At 48.6% G+C, this 26745-nt stretch overlaps 1 protein-coding gene across 2 annotated transcripts in view; it reads right to left on the reverse strand.

Annotated features, from left to right (window-relative positions):
• The window catches only part of B4galnt3 (beta-1,4-N-acetyl-galactosaminyltransferase 3), a 102242-nt gene that overhangs the window by 22373 nt on the left and 53124 nt on the right, over positions 1-26745 (reverse strand). For both annotated transcript variants that reach the window (XM_052174732.1, XM_052174731.1), the window contains exons 2-7: positions 12698-12801; positions 11488-11565; positions 2245-2340; positions 1712-1802; positions 1206-1306; positions 734-801 (exon numbers count right to left, since the gene is read on the reverse strand). In XM_052174732.1, the coding sequence (XP_052030692.1) occupies positions 734-801; positions 1206-1306; positions 1712-1802; positions 2245-2340; positions 11488-11565; positions 12698-12801 (538 nt within the window). The remainder of the gene's footprint in view (positions 1-733; positions 802-1205; positions 1307-1711; positions 1803-2244; positions 2341-11487; positions 11566-12697; positions 12802-26745) is intronic.

Genomic DNA, 26745 nt, shown 5'->3' on the forward strand with positions numbered 1-26745 from the left:
TTCATAGGCCAGCTGTTAATGCCATTCTAGCTGGATGTCATGCTCCTAGGCTCCCCCAGGGTAGAAGACATTTGTAGTCTGGAAGACATTTGATTTCCTGGGATCACTTCAAGGTCATGCCAGTGTCCTGTAGGGACTCCCTCTCTTATGCCCCAGAGCAACTGCTAAAGCAATCTTTATGTGTGCAAGCATTTCTAGATCTAGAGAAAATGGGAAGAAGAAAAGAGCCCTGTTTTCTAGCCTTGAGCGTCACTATCTCTGTGGCTTTCCATCAGTCACAAAGCTCTGGGCCTTAGTCGCCTCCTCTAAAATAAGGGTGGGGATTTGGGGGGTGCAGGAGAGACAGATTAGAAGTTAAAAGTGAGTGCTGCTCTTGCAGAGGACCAGGGTTTGGTTCCCAGCACCCACGTGGCAGCTTACAACCATCTGTAAGACCAGTTTCAGAAGATCCTTCTGTCCTCTGAGGGCACCAGGCCTACACACGGCACACCTATATACACACATGCAGGCAAAATGCACTCGTGGAAAAAAAAGGAGTCTAAAAAAACATTTATAAAATGAGGAAGGGCAGGGCAGATGGCTTCTGTTTAGGCAGATCATGAGGATGCTCAGGCACGCTAACCCTGAGCAGTGAGCTGGTGGAGATGGTGAGGGGCCTCCCGGCTGTCTCCCGCTGACAGGCCTGGCACTAGAGGGGCTCACAAGAGTGTGGGCGGTAACCCACCCTACTTACCTCACCGGCTTGGAAATTTGACTCTGAAATTTCCCAAATTCTCCAGGGGCTGTCCATTCCTTTCCTGTCTAGAAGTGTGGGGAGAGAAGGGAGAAGGAAGGAGGAAAGGAGAGAAGATGGGAGAAGGGGGGAAGGAAAAGAAGAGAGTGGGGAAGATAGAGTTAAAGAGGGTGGCTGGCCCACGCACATCTGCCCCCACTGATGGAAGGCAGAGGCCACCAACCCAGCATGAATCCTTAGCAGGGGCTCAGGGACAATGGGACCCCTAAAATGTATGTAGCTGGACCCCCATTCTGTCCACATCTCCCATGCCCTCCACTGTGTAGTGGAGAGCTGAGGGGCAGCGTGTGCGGATTCTGCCCCTTCTTCATGTCAGTGATACTAACGGTCAAGGAGGCTCCCAAGGTGCTCATACCACATCAGTGTCCACCTCCAGGGGCCAACGGGAGGTCACAGGCCGAGCTGATCCTACCTTGCCCACACTGGCCAGCAGCTGAAGGCCTGAGACCTGGTCATCACGACTCAGCCAGAATTCGGCGTTGTCATCAGCAGCAATGGCAAACTGGATTTTTCCTGGGTAACAGCATAGAGTCTAGGTGAATCAAAGAGGCCTTGGCACAGAGGCTGAACGAACGGCTACGTCATGCCTGACCACTGGTTCCCTTCGCTCACAGTGACTTGCCCCATCCCCACCTTTGCATGGGGGAGAGGACTCTAGATTCTGAGGGAACAGTATGAAGATGGAGAAGACTTATGTAGACCAGCCAGTTCCAGGCTGCATGGGGCTGGGGGGTGGGTGGGCAGCTGTCTGAGGGTACTAGATGAGAGTTCACCATGCCTCAGTTTCCCCTCCCTTGGTGATGGAGGAACAAGGGCTCAGTATAGATGTGTTTCCTAGCTCAGGCTTATGTTTCTTGGACCCTCCTCCCCGAGGAAGGTGGAAGCAGTAAGAAAGGTGGGGCTTTGGGACCCCCTCACCATCGGTAAAAGGGTGCAGATAACCAAAAATGCGGAGACCATAGTTGCTCCACTTGGGGGACACAGCCAGCTTCCTCAGGGTTGTGCGAATCTACGTCAAGAAAGATGAACTGTTACTCAGAATCAGGGAGCGTTTAAGGCCTTGGGGTTTGATCTACTCAAGGCTGGTGGGGAGACGCGGAGGGGAACAGCAGATGGGAGACTAGGGGTGCGCTGTGGTGTGTGGAGGACCGGATAAATGTCAGGTCCCACTCGCTTCCCGGTCCAGGTGATCTTGTCCAATGAACAAATGTGCATCTGCACACGTTGCCCTTGCATAGACATCAAGAAACCCTAGACTGACATGCTGTCAAGCGGCAGGTGGCCCGGGTCTCAGGGAAGGAGAAGATGAGAAAGATATTGTAAACAGAGGACGAGAGGGCCCAAGAGTCCGAGGGAGTAAGACAGACTGCGATGGACTGAGAAGGAGCAGGGAAGGAGGCAGGTGGAGGAGATGAGACGGAGGGGACACAGATGGTGGTCCGGGCACTCACGTGGGGGTAGAGCGGGAAGTGCAGGTTGTTCCTGAGCTGTTGGATGGAGCTGCCACACCAGTCTTCAAACACATGCAGGTTGGCATGGCCCCGGAACTGTGTGGGGCAGAGAGGGCAGGAAGTCAGTAGGAGGAGAGTGAGGGATGGACCCGGTGCTTCTTGCATAGTCTATGGAAGGCTTGGCTCCCAGTCCGTGGCACTCCTGGAAATGTGGGACCTTTAGGAGGTGAGGACCTAGCAGGAGAAGGTTAGGTAGGGCTGCGCCCCTGAAGGGGTTACTGGGATCCCCAATGCTTTCTGTCCTTCTTGACTCACCAGTCCTTTGCCACCGTGATGTACTAAGCGGCCAGAAGTCAAAGGAACAGAGCCAAGCACGCCGAGGGTTAACCCTCTGAGACCTTGAGCCTACACAATGTTTTCTTGTTCATGAGTTGGTCACCCCAGGAATGCTTGTCCTGAGGAAAAGCTAACATCAGCCCTGCAGCCTGACTCTAAGGATAGTTACACACACACACACACACACACACACACACACACGCCTACAGATACACATCACATACTCCTCGTTCCTTCTAGGCACTTCGCAGGCACAGGCAAGGGGCATAACAACCATGGCAGAATGATGGAAATGAGGAAGGAGCTGGGAGGAGCTTGGCCAGGCCCCAGCCAAGGGCTTGCCTACCATGCCTCCCATTTCTCATGAGAGGTAGGCTCTATAGCTGTCTGCCTGTCATGGAACCTTATCTACCCGGTGGTCTTCATACCAGCTGGGCAAAGCATCTGAGCAAAACTCTGGTGGTATCTGGGACCCCCTCTGGGCTGTGCGGCTTCAGGGCCTCCGGCAGCTCACTGCATTGGCAGAGGCCAGCTTGTCACTCTCTGACCTGGGACCTTGGGAAGGAGCCATCACTCGCAGGAATGCAGGGACAGGGCTCGGGTGGGTGAGGAAGTCTGTGGGTTGGTAAGTGGGGGGCGGTTGAGGCTCCAAGGAAGGAAAAGAATGGGGGCATTATGCTGCTTCTGGGGAAATTCCTCAAGTCCAGCTTAAAGGATTCGGTTGTCTTCTCCAATTGGTCTGCCTTTTTTTCCCCTCCCCAGGAGACCTCCAGGTCAGGGAGCTCTGGTTCCAGAAGAGCAGAGCACTCAGGGGGAGCACGGCCACCAGAGCAGAGCCCTCAGCTGTGTGAAGCCCAGAGCAGGCGAAGGGGTTTGCCCTGTAAGCAGCTTTGGCCTGAGGGCCTGAGGGCGGGGGAAATCACAGCTCCTCCCCAGGAGATCAAACTCAGCCTCCAGAGCCAGACACTCTATGGGAAGGCCTGGGGCAGGCAGAGAGTACAAGAGAGAATTAGCCTTTTCTTTGAGGTAGACTTTACCCAGTATTTGGGTGAGCCTCAAACTTTTGTGGGCAACCACTGACTATGGGGTATCTTGGGGATCCTTGGACACTGTCTTCCTCCCCAGACCTGAACTGACAACTACGTCAGAATTTGTGTATTGTGTTGTTCCATTTTAGGAACTCTGACCTAGCAAAGATGTGGCATCTGACACTTCAGCCTCAGTGGTGGTTCCTCTCCTCTGCCTGGCATAGGCAGAAGGCAGGGAAGGAGAGGGCTTCCTCTTAGCTTTAGTTGTAACGGTTTGGAACTTGCAATTAGCTATACTGGATTATCTCATTTAGAAGGGAGGATATTGGGGCTCAGGAAGTGACTCCCCGAGAACTCACAGCAATTACTCCGTGGAGATGGCGGGAGCAGAAGGGGGTATGCAGGGAAGGGAAGGCTCCACCTCTGCTGGGCCTCGGGGCTTGCCAGGCCAACAGCAGGAGGTGGCAGACGGTGGTGTCTCCCCTACCCTGGGTGTCCCTGCTGCCCCAGGACTGTTCTGAAGCAAATGGACTGATCTGATGAAGCGAGTGACTCTGCAGACTAAAACCTCACTATAACCTTCATGACTGAGCTGCACTCCCCGCCCCCACACGCACCCCTCCCTGCCCTTCTGACCCACATCCCACTCCCAGCCTTTGCCCCCAACCCTCCAGCTCTCAACCTTCCACGCTGTTCAAGTGCTGTTCCTCATTAGGCTCCTGGTTCTCCCGCCAAAGTTTTCTCAAATCCGCCTAAGACCCCCTGTGCCTTCCCTGGGAAGAGCTCCTTCCCATGTGCCCCGGCACAACTGGAGTAGGTGAATGAACAAAAGCTTGCAGAAGCTGAACCCAGAGCAATCCATTCTACCTGACTGCTGTGTACCAGCAATGCGCTCACTGTGCGGTTAGATGACGGACGGCGGACAAGCTCAGGGGTTTATTTTATTTTATTTTATTTTATTTTATTTTGGTTTTTTGAGACAGGGTTTCTCTGTGTAGCCCTGGCTATCCTGTAACTCACTCTGTAGACCAGGCTGGCCTGAAACTCAGAAATCTGTCTGCCTCTGTCTCCCAAGCGCTGAAACTAAAGGCGTGCGCCATCACGGCCCTGTAGCTCAAGTGATTTATAAAGCACTTAACTGGAGAGGAGGCGGGATAGAGATAGATAAGTGGGTAGGTAGGTAGATAGATATGAATAAATAGAGATAGGTAGATGATAGATAGGTAGATGATAGATAGATAGATAGATAGATAGATAGATAGATAGATAGGTAGGTAGATGGTAAATAGAGCTCAAAAGACTACGACTTGAGATGTACACACCGGTTGGTGTCACCTATGCTTGGGGAGATCAGTTTCCTCGGCTGTGAGCACTGGCTGACCCTTGCTGTAGCGTGCTGCTGCTGCTGCTGCTGCCCTGTCACAAGCCAGCACACCTAATGGGTGCTTCAGCTTGGGACCAGTGAAGCCTCCTGACCTCTGTGTGCCACTGGTTCCTACACACCAGATTCCTGGGCAGAGTTCTGAAAACTCCATCTATTCCTCCCTACTTTTATTCTTTTTTTTTTTTTTTTTTTTTTTTTGATTTTGTTTTTTCGAGACAGGGTTTCTCTGTGTAGCCCTGGCTGTCCTAGAACTCACTCTGTAGACCAGGCTGGCCTGGAACTCAGAAATCCGCCTGCCTCTGCCTCCCAGAGTGCTGGGATTACAGGTGTGCGTCACCACCGCCCAGACCTACTTTTATTCTTTAAGCAATGCTGGAAATTGAATCTGGGGGTCTCATACCAGCGAGATAAACACTACCAACGAGCCAGACTCCTAATTTCTGGTCTGCTCTCAACCTGAGGGTGCTCCCCTATGGAATGAAGGGGCTTCAAATGCTCCCAAGCTTGGGGGTAGGCTGGAGAGCTGTTCTGTGGAGCCTAATGGGTGGAACATCCCACTCATAAGGAACTGACTGCTATAGGTGTCTCACCGTGTGACCCCAGTGTGCCGGCGCCACGGCCATGTGGGCTCTGAAACCAGGCAAGCCTCATCCACAGCAAATCTCACACCAGTGTCCACCACAGCTTGAGCACGACCCCAGACGAGCAACAATCTGTCTACCAAAGGGAGGGATAAACGGGATGTGGAATACAGTTCTTCCTGTCTCCGCATCCTCCTAGGAACTTCTGTCCCATGAGAGACGCAGAGAGGGAGCAGCAATGCGCAGGCTGAAGCCAAGGAAGAAGACTGGCAGTCACGCGGGTGGACAGCCGTGCCCTGCAGGCCAGGGAGCTGGCGCTGCTGTCTAGAATGTTCCTCGCAGTGGATCTGTAACTGCCATTACATCACCAAAGGCCACTTTGATAGGACCATGACAGTCCCTGAGAGTTGTTTTGGACTGTCACACTCTGTTTTCAGTTACAAACGTGACATACACACAGTGAGTCATCCCTTCTGCTGTCTCAGCTGGGTAAGTTTTAAAGTATGGCTGATCCATGCTACGCCATCTTACACGGCCACAGTGAGGAAGGAAACATGCCACACCACCTTGCGGATGAACTGGAATCCTCTCAAGTGGAAGGAGCCAGACCGGGGACACATTCCATGACTCCTCTCACCCCCCCCTTCTCTGTCTTTCTGTCTCTCTCTCCGAGCCTCTCTCTCCCTCCCGCCTCTTCCCCTCTAACCCTCTCTCTGTCTCTGTCTCTCCTTCTGTTTTTGTTGAGACACAGTTTCTCTATGTAGCTCTGGCTATCCTGGAACTTACTCTATAGCACCAGGCTGGCCTTGAACCCAGAGATACCTGCCTTTGCTGGGATTAAAGCAATGCATCACCACCACCCAGCTCATGATTCCATTTCTATGAAGTATCCAGGACAGGAAGTGGACAACTTGGCTCTTACAGAGGATATGGGTTCAGTTCCCAATACCCACATGGTGGCTAACAACCATCTATAGCTCTAGATCTGGGAATCTGACATCTTCTGGCCTCCATGGGCGCCAGGAATACATGTGGTACATACATTTGGAAAAACACTCATACACATACAATAGATACTTTTTAATTATAAAGAAAGTAGACATCATTGCACTGAGGGCTAGGACAAAGCGTGGTAGAGAGGATGGCTGGGGATGCAGGGTTTTCTTTTTCTTTTTTGACACAAGGTCCCCTGTAGCACAGGCTGGCTTCAATCTTGCTATGTAGCCAAGGAAGATGGTAAACTTCTGAGCCTCCTGCCTCTACCTCCTGAATGCTGAGATTAGGAGTCTGTGTCACCATTGCAGTTCATATGCAGTGCTGGGGAGGGTCTCAGGGGTTTGGTACATGCTAGGCCCACCGGCTACATCCCCGGCCTGTGAACTGTATCTGAGGCTCAAGCCTTTCTTTCAAGCAAATGCTGTGCAACTGAGTGGCTGAGCCAGCAAGATACGTCTAAGATGAAGCACACCTCTGTTAATATACCAAAAGCTACGGGGTTACACACTGAAACTTGTAAGGGATATGAACTAGATCAATCAAAGTTTTGTTTTGTTCTTGTTTTGTTTGTAAGATAAGGTCTCGGGCTGGAGTGATGGTTCAGTGGTTAAGAGTACTGACTGCTCTTCTAGAGATACTGAGTTCAAATCCCAGCAACCACATGGTGGCTCACAGCCATCTGTAATGAGATCTGATGCCCTCTTCTGGTGTGTCTGAAGACAGCTACAGTGTACTTAAAATAAATACTAAATAAATAAATAAATAAATAAATCTTAAAAAAAAAAAAAAAAAAGATAAGGTCTCAACATGTAGCCTAGGCTGCTCCTAAACCCAGAGGAATCCACCTGCCTCAGACTCCTGAGTGCTGGGATTGTTGATACCATCAGACCTCTCTCTAAAATTCTTTTTTAAAAAGCAGCAACAAAGCCACACAAAGCACACAACTTTAATCCCAGCACTAGGTAGGGTAGACCTCTGTCAGTTTGAGGCCAGCCCGTCTACAGCTAGGGCTCCACAGAGAAACCCTGTCCCGAACAAACAAACAAACTAAAAAATAAATAAAAAGCAGTAACAAAGTCTCAGTGGTGAAAGCACTTGCCCCACAAGCCAGCAGCCTGAATTCTATCTTCAGCAGTGTAAAAATCTGGGTGCAGTGAACTGAGTCTGCAATCCCAGCAGTTCCACCATGAGAGGAGAGGAGCAGGGGCAACCACAAAGACCTCGGCACACAACAGACCCTGCCATCCCACAGTAGAGCTGCTGGGATCTGATTCCTGAAAGTTGTCTTCTGTCCCCTCCACAAGCAGTGACACGCAAGCCTGCGATCCAGAGGCAAGAAATCACCGAGGGGTCTAAGATAACCTGAGCTAATGTAATGTAAGATAGTCTGAGCTAATGTAAGCTTGAAACAGCTTTAGGCTTCATGTCTAAACAAACAAAGCAAAGGAACAGCAAAACAAGAACAAACCCGAACAGAACCTAAAAACAAAAGATTAAAAAACTCCAAACAATGTGTAAAGCTCTGGATTAAGCACTGGAAACAAATAAAGCAAAAGTCTTGAGTCTATGGCCTGCCTCTGTTCACAGGTGAGAAACTTTATCTTGTAAATCTGTAACTTGCTTAGGTTGGCTGTGTTCACCAAGTTTCTGCTTATAGTAATTAATATTACTATTATTTTAATATTATTATTATATATTGTAATATAATATTAATAATATTATTATATATTGTAATAAATAATTACTACAATAATTATTTATATAATTATTTTATTATTTTTATTTTATTTTATTTTTTTAAGACAGCGTCTCTCTGTGTGGCCCTGACTGTTCTAGAATGCACTCATTCTGCAGACCAGACTGGCCTTAAACTCACAGAGATCTGCCTCCCAAGTGCTGGGATTAAAGATATGTACCATCACCACCTGGCCCTTGTAATTATTTTTGTTTGGAGGAATGTCCTGGGTGGACAGAGTGTTCTAATGGACCTGCACACTGGCCAGCAGATGAGATGGCTGGCATTGGAGTTTGCCAGTGGACCGGGAGTTCCTAAGGACAGGTATTTCATACACAGTCCCAGCTGTCCCGCCTGCTTAGTCCTACTCTGACACACTGAGGACGGCAGCTATGACTGCTGCCTCGGCAGAGAGGAAAAGCCTCAAGTGCTCACTTAGAGGAAGACTCTCCACCAACTTCAGCTTCTCAGACACACTGCCTACAAAGGGGGTGGGCACCCTAATCCGAAAGCCACTGAGCTGGGCACACAGAAGTCCCCATCATGGGAGGGATGAGGAATCTGGGCCGGAGTGACCGTTACTCATCGCCCCGTCCTAAGAAATCAGGGACTCTCTAAAATTTATAAAGATTGAGGATTTTCAATCTTTTGACGTTTAAAAATGAAATCCATGGAAATCGGTCATTTACCACTGAAAGGTCACATACATGTACTAGGTTACCAAATAGTTCTCTTAAAAGTCAATTCTGGCCAGGTGGTGGTGGCATATGCCTTTAACCACAGTACATGGGAGGCAGCAGCAGGTGGATCTCCGTGAGTTCGAGGCCAGTCTGGTCTACAGAATAGGGCGGCCAGGGCTACACGGGAAAACACTGTCTCCAAAACCAACCAACCAACCCACCAACCCACCAACCCACCAACCCACCAACGAAAGAAACCCAAAAAACAAAAAAAAAGGTTGATTCTGTCTGGGTATGGTAGCACACGCCTTGAACCTCAGTGCTCTATAGGCAGAGGCAGGCTCTGTGAGCTCCAGCCCAGCCAAGGCCTCTTTTTCTCAAAACAGAATGTCAATTCTAGAACAGATAATGGTGGCACGTGCCTATAATTCCAGTATTCAGGAAGGCAAAGCTGGAGGATCATAACTTTCAGGCTAGCTTGAGCTACATAGTGAGATCCTGTCTCCAAAATGGGGGTGGGGGGTGGGGAGGGAGAGGGAGAAGGGGGAGGGAAAGGGAGGGGGGAGAGGGAGACGGAGAAAGAGAGAACAAGAAGGTGCTGAAGCACTAGCACTGGCACACACACACCACACACACACACACACACACACCTGTAATCCTAGCCCTCGGGAGATGAAGGCAGAGGATTAAAAGGAGTTCAAGTTCATTCTCAGCTACACAGTTGAGACAACTCTACAGCCAGCCTGGGTACTAGGAGACCCTGTCTCAAAAACAAACAATGAAAAAAGTAAAAAGAAAGAAAGAAAGGAAGGAAGGAAGGAAGGAAGGAAGGAAGGAAGGAAGGAAGGAAGAAAGAAAGAGAGAAAGAATCTGAGCTGCCCTATTAGAGCGAAGGCTAGATCCCAGAGCAACCGATCTTTAAAGCAATGGCTCAGCTCACAGCCTCCAGTGGCCTGGTGATGTCACCTAGAAGGACTGTGCCAGCATTGTAATCCCCCCTCCCACTGGGCTTTAGAACAGACAGTATCACCGAGTAGAGGGGCTAACATTGTCTCCTTCGCTCTTGCTCTTGTGTGGGTGGGTTGGAAATCAAACCACCCAAGCTGCAAGATCAATCTGTAGCAGGAGCAACAATAGTCAGGCCCACACCACACAGCCAAGAAAAGGCGTCTCTACCCCAGGCCCCAAGATGAAGATCCTGGGCTCTAAACAGCCTGTAAAAGACGACTCCCCAGAGCACCATGCTCTCTCCCAGAGTTCTGGAATAAGCGTGGACTCCAGGTATCTTGTGCATGTACAAGCTCATTAAAAAGATAAATAAAAATTCCAATGCCCATAAGTAAACGATTTCAGGATGGCTGCGGTTTTGTTAAGGAACAGACTGTTGCTTTGCTGTGCCGGCTCAAATGACTGACTGGCCTGCCGTGCCACTGTACCTGGTTGTGAGTTTTGGACCCACACCAACTGCTTTCTGGGGCAGATTCCTAACGCATGTTCCTTTAGAACATCGGTGGCTCAGAATTCTAACAGGCATTTATGGAAAAGGCAATTCAGGGGCAAATAAATTTGGGACCTGCTGAGCTAAACCAAGCTAAACAGATTTCCCCAGGACTTCTCAGAATCTTTCATATGCTAATGTGGATTTCCAAGAACAGTAGCCCTGCACAGTGGGCTTTTAAGATTTGTTTTTGTTTTGTTCTTTTAAATCTTTTTTAAACAATGGATTCCTTTCTTCCTGGAAGAACTCTTGGGGAGGTTGTTATCTTTAAGACTGGGGATTGGCATAGCCATGAAAGGCATGTAACTTCCCTAGACACTGCTTTCCCACCTATAAAATATGGATAATGGCCACTACAGTTTGGATCTACAGTGTCTCGGAAATGCCCATAAGTCCCAGCCTGCAGTGCTACTGGGAACAGGAGGAGCCTAAGGAAACAAGTCTCAGAGGCTGGTTGCTGGAGGGATGTTAGGACCAGTCCTCCCCCCTCTTCTTTGCTTCCCTGATGTTAGAGTAACCTCCCTCTAGCTCTCACCTCAACGTGCTGTGCTACACAGGCCCAAAGCAGCAGAGCTACCCAAGCGAGAGCTAAAACCTCTGATACCATGACTGAGGTTACCCTTCTCCCTTATCCTGTGGGTTGTGTCAGGTTGCTCTAGTAACAGAAAGCTCGGTCAACAGGATACTACCTTACAGAGTCAAAACAGCTGATGGGAGATGGATAGGCACACAGTAGGCCTGCAGCAAATGCTTGTGCTCCCATTTCATCTGTTTAAGTCCCTTTAAAGACCAGGTTCAGGGGCTAGAGAGATGGCTCAGTGGTTAAGAGCACTAGCTGCTCTTCCAGAGGACCAGGGTTCAATTCCCAGCACCTACAACTGTCTATAATTCCAGTTCCAAGGGATCTAACGCTTTCTTCTGGGCTAACCAAGAAATACACATACACGCAGATAGAGTACCACCTTCACCCCGTACACACAGACCAGGTTCAGTAGAGACCTTTACCTCTGAGAGCCAGGGGACAGGCCTGTTCCACTTCAAGTAGCTACTGTTCCTATTCCTACTTCGGGCAATTTCTTGGTCCTATCAGAAAAACAAAGAATGAGCTTGGTGAAAATATGATTAAGAAATTGAAGACAAGACAGGATCCTGGGCTCCTTGAAGCTGTCTGTAGAGTAGGAGGGGGTCATGGGACATAGTCCCTGCTTCAAGGAGGCTAGTCAGCTTAAGTGACACTGTCTCTCATTATTTACACCACATCCCTGAGGAGAATATCTCAGGCTTGTCCACAGGCACGCCTGTTTCTGTTCACTTCCCTAAATTTTTCAACCATAAGAAAAAATGGACTCTGGACCCCCTTGGAGCAGGAGCTGTGATTTCTTATTCCTCCAACTCCCGTCCCCAAGTTGTATCCAGGTTCATCACTGGTCTCAACAAATGGGAGCCCCTCAAAGACACTCCAGGTCCTCCCTACCATAGGGGTCCACAGAGCTACTCTGGTCTCATCCAGCTTTAAGGATCCATTTCTGCTCTATTGTCAATGGTTGCAGGGGTTAGGGGTGGGAGGAGGGTCCAAATTGGAATGGCCCTCAGTTTCCCTAATCTCCCACCTGAGAAACACTATAGGGAAATGCTTCATGACAAACTATACCCCAGCTGTTTGCAGGGAAGGGCATTTGTCTACTTTAGCACCCCTGGTACCATGTGTCTGTGTCTGTGTCTGGTTCTGTTATCAGGAGTAGTCCTGACTCCAGGATATGTTGGATAATAAGCAGGAATGCTGTGTGTGTGTGTGTGTGTGTGCGTGTGTGTGTGTGTGCGCGCGCGCGCACACGTGTACAGGTGGGGCTGAAATATAAGGCTTCACACAAGCTAGGCAAAAGCTCTACCTCTAAGCCATACACACCCCTAGCTTAGGATGTGTTGTCTGAGACATGCCACATGCCTAGAACAGGTCAGACTTGGATAATGTGAACAATGGTGCAAAAAAAGCCTAAACAAATAGGCCCACTGGGGCTTTGAGGAAGGCAAGACAGATATCTGCACTCAGCTAGAACTCCAAGGCTAGACTGGGGTTCTACCAGAAGTCTCCCCTCTGCACATACCACAGAGAAGATCTCCCTCAAGGCTGTGGATCAACTGAGGGCAACTGACGGCCCTGACTGACCCAGCATGGAGCAAGGAGGGTAGAAAACAGACTGGCCATGCCACATACCTTGAGGCTGAGGCGCTGGGGACGATAAAATTGGAGATTCGGATCAACAGCAGGGATGTTCTTGCTGGCTAGGGCCTTGGCCAGTTCTCGCCAGCTGCCGTACCCTGTGGAAGGGAAGAAGAAAAGAGCAAGGCCAACTTACCTCAGGAGCCCATAAATCTGTAAGATTAAAGAGGGAGAGATAAGAGAGGCGAGTGGCTTCTTTTCGCGTTCCACCTCACAAAGTAGGCATGAAATGGGTGAGGCAGGTGGCGGGAAAGACCTGGGCTGTCCCCAAGTCAGAGAAGGAACTCTGCCAGGTAAGGCGGGCTATCATCACGTACCATGGAGTCCCACTACATGATTCTTACCTAGTTGCTCACAGTGGGTGATTTCTCAAAGGCCCAGGCAAGAAATGGAGGCAAAGGTCATTTCCAGGGCAGCAGCAGAGGATTAGGGGAGATGGAAGGGGAAGGGGTGCTTCTCTCTGATATTAGGATCGATAGATAGAACCAGAACTGGGGGAGGCAGGAGAAAGGGAGCCCAGGCCTTTGTATTTGTCCTACAAAGTTGGTTCTGCACTGATCTGGGGCTATTTGAGATACACTTGTCTCTGCGCTGGAACTGAGTTTGCACACAACTGAGGAGGCAGAAAGAACCCTGGTGGGAAGGAGGGAGCAGGAAAGTGTTGATGTGCAAGCAAGCATTCCCACACAAAGAGAGGCAAGGTAAGGGTGGGAAGAGTCGGAGCCCAGTGGTCAGTCTGTGAGTCACTAGACGCCCGTGCCTTCTTGACTATAGAGAGAACAGCTGGGCAGGGGTGTTGGGCTTACAGTAAGCGAACTTACAACACTGTAGGCCTTAAGTCAGACTCGGGAACCATCAAACCAGTGTTTAAGATCACTCCATCCTCAGTCCAGGAAAATGGGAGGAAAGCTGCTGAAATGACCAATCTGGGGTCACAGAACAAAGAGTAACAAGGGTACGGTGAGAACCTGGGCGAGCAGGGCCTCTCCACCGGGCTGCTTTATTTATTTTTTATTTTTTTAAAGATTTATTTATTTATTATATGCAAGTAGACAGTAGCTATCTTCAGACACACCAGAAGAGGATGTCAGATCTCATTATAGATGGTTGTGAGCCACCATGTAGTTGCTGGGATTTGAACTTAGGATCTTCGGAAGAGTCAGTCAGTGCTCTTAACCTCTGAACCATCTCTCCAGCCCCACTGGGCTGCTTTATTAAGATGCCCTTGAGGGGCTGGGTTACATCTCAGCTCTGGAGTTCATGCCTAGTACAACATAGGCTCTGCTCAAGAGGAGTCAGACTGAAGCGCCTCTGGAGGGGGCAGGGGATCACATAAAAGGAGTTTGACAGTCATTCACCCTTGGGAATGAACAGTTGGCAGAAGGCACAAGTGTCACAGGATCCCTGTGTGAGCACCAACAGGACACAGCTAACTAAACAAAACCAGAGAATAAACAGCTAAGTATGGCGGCAGATGCTTATAACACACCAAAAATCTAGGGGAACAGAGGCAGGGTTGCTGAATCTAAGGCCAGCCTGGGCTACATAGCAAGACAGAGTACAGTCAGTGTGTGAACCACACAGAAGGTAGACATCACAGTGTGCAGGAGTGTTAGGCACTGACGCTTGGGGGGATGGGCACGGAGTCACAGACTGGAGCTTGAGGCAGGGCAAGGCTGCTTTTCTTATGTGGTTTTGGTGTATGTGTTTGGAAAGCATCTCAGAGGTATGGTGGCATCTGAGCCTTTTCAGATGCTGGAGTTAGGTCAGGTGCGATCATTCTTGTCTTACAGATGCGGAAAGAGGAGCTTGGAGCTCTCAGCCACAGATCTATTGGTCTTCCAAGATTAGAGAAGATAGCCCTCACAAGCCAATGTCAGTCATCACGTACACTTTCTCCTGCAGCTACTCTTTAGCAGAGCTTTGAGATGTCCTGGAGCCAGAGGCCTTAGCTATGGATATAGGCCGCGGGTTACTACACAGATATTCAGTCATATTAAGTTATGGGAACTTCTGGCCTCCAGGGATACATGCACAGACACATAATTAAAAACAAAAACACCAGCCTTAACAAACACCAGTATGTGTGTGTGTGTGTGTGTGTGTGTGTGTGTGTGTGTGTGTAGGGAGAATACACACATGCAGACCAGAAGGCATCAGGTGTTCTCCTCAGTGTCACTCCATACCTATTTGAGGCTAGGTCTCTCCATGAACCTGAGGTTCATATTTTCTCAGCAAGACTGAAAGCCAGCAAGCCCTAGCAATGCTCCTGTCTCATCCCCCTGCACACGTGTAAGATGCCCAGCTTATTACATGAGTGCTGGGATCTGAACCCTGGTTCTCACAACTGCACAGCAACTGCTCTAAATTGCTGAGCCATCTTTCCGGCCTCCGCCCCGCCCCTCCCCTTTTTAGAAGAACCTAATAGGCTAATTTAGCTAGAATGCTTTTGATGTCTCTTCTTGGTAACTGAGCATTGACTGACTTCCTTAAATCCACCTATTGGCTGTAAAGCCCTGGCTTCCTTGCTGAACTCAGAACTGAACTCAGGTCTATACTAAGTGAAGAACTCTCAATTGACCAGTTCTATTCCTCTACGTCTGAAGGCTCTCTCTGTGGCCAAGGGTAGTTCCACCGAGAAAAAGACAAGACACTCAGTGACGACAGGCGGTGGTGGTGCATGCCTTTAATCCCAGTACTTGGGAGGCAGAGGCAGGAGGATTTCTGAGTTCGAGGCCAGCCTGGTCTACAAAGTGAGTTCCAGGACAGCCAGGGCTACACAGAGAAACCCTGTCTCGGGGAAAAAAAAAAAGAAAAAAAAAAAAAAGAAACTCAGTGATGTTAAATGCACCCAGGCCCTCACCTGCAGGTCACAGGTTATGTCTACGTGTTTCTGAGATATGAGATTCGAATGGTCAACAGATGAGTCTTCAGGTTTCAGAATGATGATCTAACTGCACACGCACGCACACACACACACACACATGGTTGTAACACCTTGAGCTATCTACAGCATCTCCTTAACCTTGCTTTTTCATCTGGACGGTGGGGATAAAAACATCACCTCCATCCACCAGGCCCGCTGTGAACAGTGAATTATCTGGGTCTGACTCACAAAATACTTGATACAAGTCTCTTCCTCCTAACAGTTCCGGAATTGGGGGTTTAGATTTGAGAGTTGAGAGATAAGAATCAATTCACAGACCACATGAAGCTCAAGAAGAAGGAAGACCAAAGTGTGGATACTCTGGTCCTTCTTAGAAGGGGGAACAGAATACCCACAGGAGGAGATACAGAGACAAAGTGTGGAGCAGAGACTGAAGGAAAGACCATCCAGGGACTGCCCCACCTGGGGATCCATCCCATATACAGTTACCAAACCCAGACACTATTGTAGATGCCAACAAGTGCTTGCTGACAGGAGCCTGATATAGCTGTCTCCTGAGAGGCTCTGCCAGAGCCTGACAAATACAGAGGTGGATGCTCACAGCCAACCATTGAACTGATCATGGGGTCCCCAGTGGAGGAGCTAGAGATAGGACCCAAGGAGCTGAAGGGGTTTGCAGCTACATAGGAGGAACAACAATATGAACCAACCACTACCCCCACACCTCCCAGGGCCTAAACTCCCAACCAAAGAGTACACATGGAGGGACCCATGGCTCCAGCTGCATATGTAGCAGAGGATGGCATTGATGACATCAATGAGAGGAGAGGCCATTGGTCCTGTGAAGGCTTGATACCCCAGTGTAGGGGAATGCCAGGACAGGGAAGCGGGAGTGGGTGGGTTGGTGTGTGGGGGGAGGTTTTCAGAGGGGAGTCCAGAAAGTGGATAACATTTGAAATGTAAATAAAGAATATATCTGCCGGGCGGTGGCGCACGCCTGTAATCCCAGCACTCTAGGAGGCAGAGGCAGGCGGATTTCTGAGTTCGAGGCCAGCCTGGTCTACAGAGTGAGTTCCAGGACAGCCAGGGCTACACAGAGAAACCCTGTCTGGGGGGGGGGGGGGGGCGGAGAATATATCTAAGGAAAAAAAAGATGCATACTGAATTATTTTTTTAAAAAAAGAATCCCCACTTCTCTAGAACTGTGTAAACTGCACAGAGCCAGGAGCTCTGACTCTCCTCTGTTTAGTGACCACAGAATAAGCAGACAGGCAGTGGGGACTTGGTAGTGGCATAGCAATGGATATGTCCTCTCTGCCCCACGCACTCTGTGGTCCTCTCTCACCTCCCCGCGGCCCTGCTGGTGTTCACTAAGCAACGATCTGTGCCAGGCACTGGGCACAGGCACTGCATTTGGATCCTCCTCATCTCTGTCTCCACATCGATTCTGGCAGTGGATACCCAGCCATTGCTTGCCCCCTGGGAGCAACTGGAGCTAAAGAATGTGCTGATTGAACGACTGACACTTGTCACTTGTCCCCTGTTAAGTGATTCCTCCTCCTTCTGGCTGGGCCTCTCCTTCCAGAGTACCAGCTGCCAGGGCCTGGTCCTCCTACAGCAGGTGTCACATTTATGCCGGGAGACAGACACTGGCGTCTCAGGTGTCAGACAAAGCACCACCGCGGGCCTCATGCTCTGCCCTCACAGAGCTGGGCTATCAAGTTAACCATCGGTCAGAGCATTGCCAGCACCCGCTGAGGGCAACACAGACTTCAAAGGCCTGAAGATTACCATCCTGGCTCTCTTCGACCCTATAGAACGCATATATCCCTCAGGTATCATTTTTCAAAAACTCTAATCAATATGTTAACTCCATCACCTCCTCTCACCCCTTCTCTCAGAAATAAGAAAAAAAACAAAGTAACTAAAGTTACGGTATGGTGGTGATCAGCCCAAGGTCACACCGTGGTGAAAAGACAATCCACAGGCCGCATCCCGTGGCCCGGACAACAGTCTTCTCGGCACGCAATGCTCACGCTGCAGGCAGGAGGTCCCCTCACTTCCCTTGTCCTTCATCTGATACTCTTCCCATGTGGACATCGGGGCCACTGACGGGAGAGTGGGAAGACCTGTCACTGCTGAGGCTGCCGCTGACACCCCAGATCCCACACAGTGGCACTGTAGACTTGAGCTCCGTCCTGGCTGGGTGTCGTACAAGGCCCTGGGTGTTATTCCCCATACAATTAAAATAAATAAGCATATATATTTAAAAAGCAAATAACTGAGGAAATAAAAAGTTGATTGTAAATTTCCATGTCAGTATAAATTCCCAAAGCCTATTAATAAAGACGACAATGCACGCTCCTCCCAGCACACTACACAAGAATGTGTTCGAACCTCTGCCAACGCCCAACCGGACTTCTTACAAGCTCTGCGTTAATTCGTATTGCTTTTACTCCTAAGCAACTCTGAGAGTGATACTAATTGCAGCCAACATTAATGAGCGCTTATTATGTTCAAAGCTAAGGAGGTATGGTTTTGAAACAGGGTCTCTATGTAGCTGTAACTGGCCCGGAGCTTGGTATATAGATCAGGCTGATCACCAACTCATAAAGATTCACCTGCCTCTGCTTCCCAGTTGCTGGGATTAAAGGTATACCCACTCCATGCTTGAAGCTGTATTTTACCACATAAAGGCAGATGATGGGAGCACACTGCACATCCATGACATCATGGCGAACAACAAGGGAGCCCAGTGGAGACCTACAGAACCTGTTCCAGTCCTGGGATCGCCGAGAGTGTCAGCCCTGAGTCATCTCTCCACTCCGTATTCTATTTTCTTGGTCATGTGGAAACAGATTGTACCTGACTATAGAAAGAACTGGATGTAGGCAACCCAACACAATGGATGATTCAAGTTTACCCCCCCAGTTAAGGGCTAAATGGTAGAACATGAAGTTCACGTCTCCTCTCCACCTCCCGTCCCCCCATCCCCACCCTGGAAACCTGCCAGCTCTGGGGATCAACAGGGAGACTGAAGGTGACCCAAGACTGCTACCAGGAAAGGTGGAGCCAGGGGACGGTGTGAGGGCACGGATGCCCAGGGGAGCCATGGTGGACACTGACATCTTTACAGTATCGGTACCCACCGTGGAGCTGGTCTCTAGAAGAAGAGATTTTCACCTTCTCTAAACTACAGGGGAGGAGTTTTGAGAGAATAATCATCCTAGGACTCTGGAAAAGACACAAGACACCACAGGCCTGAAGACCCAGGATGAATGAGTTCAGAGAAGCCCTGGGGTCTATCTAGAAATTTACCTACAGAACAGAAAAGGTGGCGCTGAGGTGGTAGAATCTTTGTCCCAGTCGAAGACAAGAGACTGCCAAGGAGACAAGAGGCCATGATACTCGGCATGGATTGACAAGAGCCAGAAGCCACCCTGAGTCACAGAATAAAGGTTCTGTGCCTGGGAAGAACTTGAGGAGAGAGTCTGAGGAGCTGGTGTTTGGCAGGACAAAGTGACTGTGTGCTTGAAGCCAGCAGGGCCTAGATCAGAAAACGAAGCAGCATGTCACAGACAGGCAAAGATGAAGCGGAGGACCTGTCACCTAGGGGACGGTCTTCAGGGCATGCCTAAGGCTCGGATGGCAGAGAGTGTGATGAAGTCTTTTCTAGTTGCTGAGGCCCCAGGGAACTTGATGCAATAAAAATTATTATTACTATAACCATAACAATGAACATGTATGAGCTGATGCATATATATACACATATCTACATGTCTATTTGTACAGAGATTTGCTATATTTATATTAATTTAAATACAGATTACTCTGTTTTTATTTTATTTTTTAAAAATTTAGTTGTAATTTCTAATAAATAAACAAGTAAGCCATATAAGCAATCCTCTTTTGGAATGCTTAATAATCTATGAGATGGGGCTAGAGAGATGACTCAGTGGTTAAGAGCACTGCCTGCTGTTTTAGAGGACACAGGTGCAATTCCCAGCACCACACGCACGGTGGCTCACAACCTCCTGTGACGCCAGGGGTCTGATGCCCTCTCCTGTCCTCTGTGGACACCAAGTGCACATGTAGTTCTCAGACATATACACAGGCAAAATACTCATATACATAAAATAAAAATAAATAGATCTGAATAAACAAACAACAAATAAATACAATTTAAAGAAAACAATCTAACACTATAGAGGATGAAGTGAACTGCAGTTTTAGCAAGAATGGGCTAAAGCTGATTAACACTGGCTTAGACCTCCCCTGGGTAAGAGAAAGGTATGGGCCTAGCAGAACCAGGCTTAATCGGGTTATAAACCAGAAATGTCTTTCAAAATACTGTTATAGTCTCTCAACAAGCTCTTTCCCTGAGTTTTCTTTAACAGGTACACACAGACACACACACACACACACACACACACACACACACACGTTATATATTTAATATGTATATAGCTTTTATTTTTTGATGGGCGTACACACACACACACACACACTAAATGCTGGCCATTCCCCTTTCATTTCCTGTTATCCTCTCTCCCACTGAAACCTTATTTTCATATTTTTTAAATGCATACCTACATATGTACATATTGTGTACATCTTGTTATTCATCCTTTTTAAACTACATGTTATACAGTATTTTTTTTTATTTTAGACTTTTTTCTTCATTACAGCCAACACCGCCATACTGAGCTATGCAGTACTGAGAACTGAACCAGGGCTTCACGCATGCTCTGCAAGCATTCTGAAAGCTACACCACAGCGCAGATTGCTCCTGCGGGAGACTAAGGCTCGCAGAGTTGTTGGTTGGTTGGTTTTGTTTGTTTGATCTTCCCAAAAGTCATAGAGACAGGAAGTGACTGAGCTGAGATTTGAACCCAGGATGAAAGGCTGTGTTCATAACTCTATCACTCCCCATTCAAGGTCCCGAGTTTCACTTCCATCATTATTGCTCAGTAGCATTCATTTACCAGCCCATCCCTGTTCTCCTACCGTCTCCAACCTACCTTCTACTGATACCACCCATGGGTACACACACACCCACACGCACACACACACCACACACATGTACACACACTCCCCATATACACACACACCACACATGTGCACACATGTACACACACACTACATACACATACCACACGCACACACACCACACACACATGTACATACACATACCACATACATACACATCACACACACACCAGACCATCCTGTTCTCCTACCATCTCTAAACTACCTTCTACTGATACCACATGTACATATGCACAGGTGCACATGCGCACACACACACACACCAGACACAGCAGACACACCAGCCACACCACCAGACCATTTCCTTTCTCGTTCTGATTTAGTCACTAGTTAACTATCTTCTCTCTGTAAGAGTCAAAGAAATGCAAAAGGAGAATGGAGCCCCACATGTTCAATTGCATCACCGACTATAGCCAGAGAACCAGACAAGAGCATTCAGCACCTTCTCTTCCTCAACAGAAATAATACTGTGTTTGTGTTCACGACTGGCCCTGGGGATCCTTGTGGCTGCCCAGCTCATCAGGAGGAGGGAAGGTCTTTGGAGAGTAGAAAGGTGGAGTCCTAAGGTTTCCCTGGCTCCTGCTCTCAAACAGATGAACACGGGTAGGGCTCTCAGGAGCCTCCTCCCTGACAGGCCTCCAAGGCTGCTCACAGCCCGGCCCAGGGGCCTCGAGTGCAGTCAGTTGTATTCAGTCTCCTGCCAGGCTAGCACCGAGCCGCTGGGATGGTGTTGGCTGCAGGCAAGCTGGGGCTTGCCACCAGCAACTTGGGAACTGCACCTACTGCCCTCACAAGTGCGACCCAAAAGGCCCCAAAGAGGGCATTTGAGCCAGTGCCAGGGATGCACCTGCCCCACAGCAGCTGTAGGGCTTCTTGCTTACACAAACATCCAGATAGAAGAGAAAGCCAAGGGAGCAGATGAGGAGAAAAGACAGAAAGAAGCCCAACGTCCTTGCTCTTTGCCGCTGCCGCCCTGGGAATACAGGTTCTGCTTGTATGTAGCTGAGCTCAGTAAGTTTCCATTCATTCCCTAAGCCTGGGTGATGATCAGCATAGACTCCAGAAGGGAGGGCCCAGCCTGGTCACCTCGAGGATATCACCATTATCACTATCATCATTGCAAAAACTCAACAACCATAGCATCTCAGGATCCATTTACAAGTCACTGCCATAACAGTTAGTCCCATGTAAGGAGAATGTGAACTTAAGACCCTCTAGGAAAACCTAGAGCTAAGAGCCCAGGACTTCAGACTGGCTCACAGCCTGCACTTAAATCCTCAAGGTTCTTCCCAGACCCTCTGGGGGGCTTGCTTTTCTGAACCCATTAGGTGGAATGTGGTTAGGTGGGTTACTGTGAAATGGGACAAAGAGAATCTTCAAGGAAAACATGGGGCCACCTCTTATCTCCCGGGGAGGGGGGGTTCTTTCAAATAGGGAGTTCAGAGCTGCAGTAGTTGGGCATCTGTCTAACATTTAGAATAAATAGCTATGAATGAATAAATACAATCAACGAGAAGCACACTTGTGTCCACATGCAGGGCGAGTGCTAGCCAGTTCTGCAGGATGCAAAAAGGCAGTCTTAGCAAGCTGGGCTCGCTGGATGCTGATGACATGATGTTGCTCAAGGATTTTCTATTTTCAAGGACTCAGAAATGTCAGGCAAGAGTAACAAATTCTCTGTGATTGGGAAACTTGTCTTTATGGTTTAAGAGTCTAGGAGAAGCAACAATACAGGAAATCACTGGCTCTGTCTAATGGCTGTGGAGGAGTTTCAGCAAGACTCTCACTAGACCTCAGCCGAAGGGTTAATGTTGCCTGCAGAGGCACCGGAGGGTGTAGGACAGAGCCTTAGAGGTTACTCCAAAGCCTGTGCTCCAGGGCTGGAGAGAGGGCTCATCAATTAAGAGCACTTCCTGTTCTTTCAGAGGACCCAGCGTGGTTCCCGGCACCCATACTGGATGGCTCACAACCACCTTTAACTTCAGCTTCAGGAGATCTGATACCTTGAGCCTCCTATACTTGAGCACCTATACTCACGTCCACATCTATACTCAGGGATACACATAATTTAAAAAACAGAAATAGGACTGGAGAGATGGCTCGGGTGCTAAGAGCACCAGACGCTCTTGCAGAGGACCTGGGTTCAGCTCCCAGGACCCAACACGACCTCACGACCATGTGCAATTCCAGTTCCAAGGGTTCTGGTGCCCTGTTCTAGCCTTTGTGGGCACTGCATACACACATGGTACACAGACACATATGCAGGCAAAACACTCGTGCACATAAAGTAAAAATAAATGTTTTAAAAACAAATACAGTCTTAAAGCCCTAGACTCTCCCTTTGGCCTCTTCCCAGGTAAAAAGCAGAAACAGAGGCTCTTTCTCTTGAGCTCTGAGAGAGAAAATGGTTTCCATTGTTGGAGATCCTGGAGAGACAGAAAAAAGTGGGAGCCAGGATAAAAACAAACAAATAAAACCAAACCATCATCATCTGAAGGTCCAGGAAGATGAGACGAGGGAAATGGGGGTGGGGATGGGAGGTGGGAGGAGTATGTCTGTGAGAAGCAAGTTACTATGGAAAGAGGAGGGAAACTGGGCACAGTGGCACCACACACCACAGCCACACACAGGAGGGAGAGACTGCATCTTAAGTAATTTTTTAAAAGACAAGCGAGGACAAGCAGGAAATATTTAACAATTAACTATCAAATGACAAGAGCCTGGATTTGGGGATGGTTACAGTAAAATGCTGACACAGACCTAGGAGGGTCTATTCAGACACTTCTCTTCCACGCATCACCCCACTCCACCCACTAATGGGTTGGCACGTGCTTCACACACAGACAACTGTCAGAGCTACAAATGGACATCTGCCCAGACTCGTCTCTACTACAGGCTTTTAACACAGTCTTGTTTCACCTCCACAGCAATCACTTGATGTTAACAAACTTCTCCATCTACTGAAGTCTTCACAGCCTCCACACAATGGCATAGAGAAACTGCTTGCCCTTCAAAAAGATCTCCTAAGAAGTATCTTACACAGGACCTTCTGTCTGTCGTACAAAAAGGCAACAGAATCCAAGGGAAACAAAGAGAAGGCTCCTCAAAGCCAAGGACATTTTCTTGGGCTCCACGGGGCTTTGGTTTGGACCAACAACCAGGAGCCTTGGCCTCCCCGGCCCATTACACTTGATATCTGCTGTTACAGTACACACACACACACACACACACACACACACACACACACGTTTGCAGTGTTGGGGATCCAACTTAGGGCCCGAGCAAGCCAGGAAAACAATCTACCACCAATGTACTCCCTTCTCAGCAGTCTGAGCCTCCTTCCTGCATTTAGCTGGAAAACAATCTGCTGTGGGTACCAGCCAGCTGCTAGGCCTGCACGGTCTGAGGAAAGGGACTTGCCAAAACGATGAGGATGCTATAACCTGTTCCTGGGAAGGAGAAGGAACGGGACAGGAGGGCACACAAGACAGTAATGAGACTATTGGGCTTAGGTGTGGTGGCACACCCCTTTAATCCCAGCACTCTTGGAAGACAAAGGCCACCCGGAGTTCAGGCCACCCAGGGCCACGGGGAGATTACTGTCAACTGAGACTTGTTCTCTTTCGTTCCACAAAAGGTCATTTAAGTGAAACTTCAGGGGTTTGTATGCACTGAGATTAAGGGTCAGGTCCTCTTCCCTGGGTCACCGCCGAATATTCTTGGCTCGTTTTATGTTTATCCAAATACCATGAACCTTTTCCACTTGGTTAACAGGGACAGAGGGACCTAAAGGTAAGTTCACTGAATATCTAATCTGAAGTCAGTCTTTGATTCTTGGCCCAAGGTACAGGATACCATCACAGTGCTTAACTGCACGGGAGCCCAGTTAGGAAAGGCCTGAAAATTAGCCCCATGCAAGGAAAACCGTCTCTCTCCCTCTCCCTCTCCCTGTCCCTCTCTCTCTCTCTTTCTCATTATTAGATTCCCATTGCATTGAGCAAGCACTTGAAGCATGTGAGAGAGAGAGAGTGGGTGGTGTGAAGGGCTGAAGAGTTACTTCACAGGCAGTGTCTCCTCACAGTTCCGGGCTGGGGCCTGGGTGAAGTGACAGGTGCTGACCCTGACAACCAGCTGCAGGCTGCCATGGCATCCTGTGGACACTTGCTGTGGCAGAGATGTCAACCCAAGGGTCTCTGAGTGGTCACTATTTCCTTTCTCCCTTTTTCTCTCTTACCCCCACTCCTCACCTCTATCACGTCACCATCTAGCTCCGATGGGCCTGAAGCTCATCCTGTAGACCAGGCTGGCCCCCAGCTCACAGAGATCCACCTGCCTCTGCCTCCTTTCTAAACATAACTTTGAGATGTGCATGTTGTGGATAGCCCCGGACTTGTATTTTGATGCTAATTCCACTCCTCAGAGGGGCTGCAGATGAGGAGTTGCCTTGTGAACCTTCTCCCCACCTTAACTTTTCAAATAAAGGCTTGAGCCAATGATTGGGCAGGAGGACGGGGAAGGAGCTGAGAGTTTGGGGGGGGGGAGGAAGGTGGGGGAGGAGCCACAGAGGATCAACAGGAGGGGGTCTAGGAGGGATGGATCTACAGAGAGGCAGCAGACAGTGATGCTCGTGGCCTGGAGAAAGCACAAGTTCTATGGGATAATATAGATGGGAATAGAGTAGTGTAGTGGGAGATCTGCCCAATCTAGGTTTATAGCTTTTTGCTACTGATTGAGTTGAGATTTCTTTTACCAGGGAATTGGGTTGGAAACAAAGTAGCAACATGTGTATATGTGTAGAAAATACATGTAACACAGACTAATCTTGATTACCAAGTCGGTAGGTGTGAGAGGCACCTAGGAGTTTGGATGAAAATTGTGTCTCTAAGGTGTTCCCTGAGATGGCTGGCATGAAGTCTCTGACCTAAGAACTGTTTCAATCAACTGATAAAGTGAAATTCTGAATAGACTCTTGGAAATAGCAGAACTGTGGAAGGTGGAGCCTTCTCAGAGGGTGTGTCTCTATCCAGCAGGAATGTCCTGCCGGGGGCCACGTTCAGGGCTTCTCTGTATTTCTCTTCATGGTCTGAGCACCACCACATGATTCCCTGTCAGGATGCACTGAACCCTCTGAAACCGTGAGTGAAGCACAGCACCCCCACCACCCCCGCCTGCTAAGTTATTTCTGTCAGGCAGTTTAATATAGCAACGCAAAGGCCAACAGAATAAGTAAAAAATTTTATCTCTTTTTTTTGGGGGGGGGGTGGAGGAGTTGAGACAGGGTTTCTCTGTATAGCCCTGTCTGTCCTGGAACTCTATAGACCAGGCTGGTCTCAAACTCAGAGATCTTCCCTCTGCCTCCTGAGTGTTTGGAATAAAGGCGTGCACCACAGACTACCAGGCTAAATTTATTGTTTTTTTATATAAGTCTGCAAGTAACCTTCCATAAGCTACACTGTCAGAACACGCCACCCTTTTCTTTTTTCTTTTCTTTTCTTTTCTTTTCCCTGATTCTTTAAGGCAGGTGTTTTTCTGAGTAGCTCTGCTGTTCTGGGACTCTCTCTGTACACTGGGCTGGCCTTGAACTCACAGAGATCCACCTACCTCTCCCTCCAGAGTGCTGAGATCAAAGGCGTGTGCCACCACTGCCCTGCTCTCACACTTCAGTCATTTTTCAGTGCACATTCAGGGGCAGTAAGCACAGGCACACTGCTGCCAACCGTCCTCGCTACAATGCTGTCATTGCTCTGAACGCTGTCAACGCGAAGCAACTTCTATTTCTTTTGCTCCCAGCTCCTAGGGACCACTGTGCACCTTGCTCTATGAATTTTGCTCTCTATAAATTTACCAAGTATCTTACATACATGGAATCATACAATATTTATTCTTATATATTTAGCTAATTTCATAATTATAACATTATTTCATAGTTCAACCATATTGTACCGCATGTCAAAATTTCCTTCCTTTAAAGCTGAGCAATATTCCATTATATATGGGTATATATTATATTTATAATATTAATAATATAACCCATATACATACATATACATATCCATAACATATACATGCACACACAGACATATATATGATTTTCATATATATACAC

This window comes from Apodemus sylvaticus, chromosome 2, assembly GCF_947179515.1.
Source record: "Apodemus sylvaticus chromosome 2, mApoSyl1.1, whole genome shotgun sequence".
NCBI lineage: Eukaryota > Metazoa > Chordata > Mammalia > Rodentia > Muridae > Apodemus > Apodemus sylvaticus.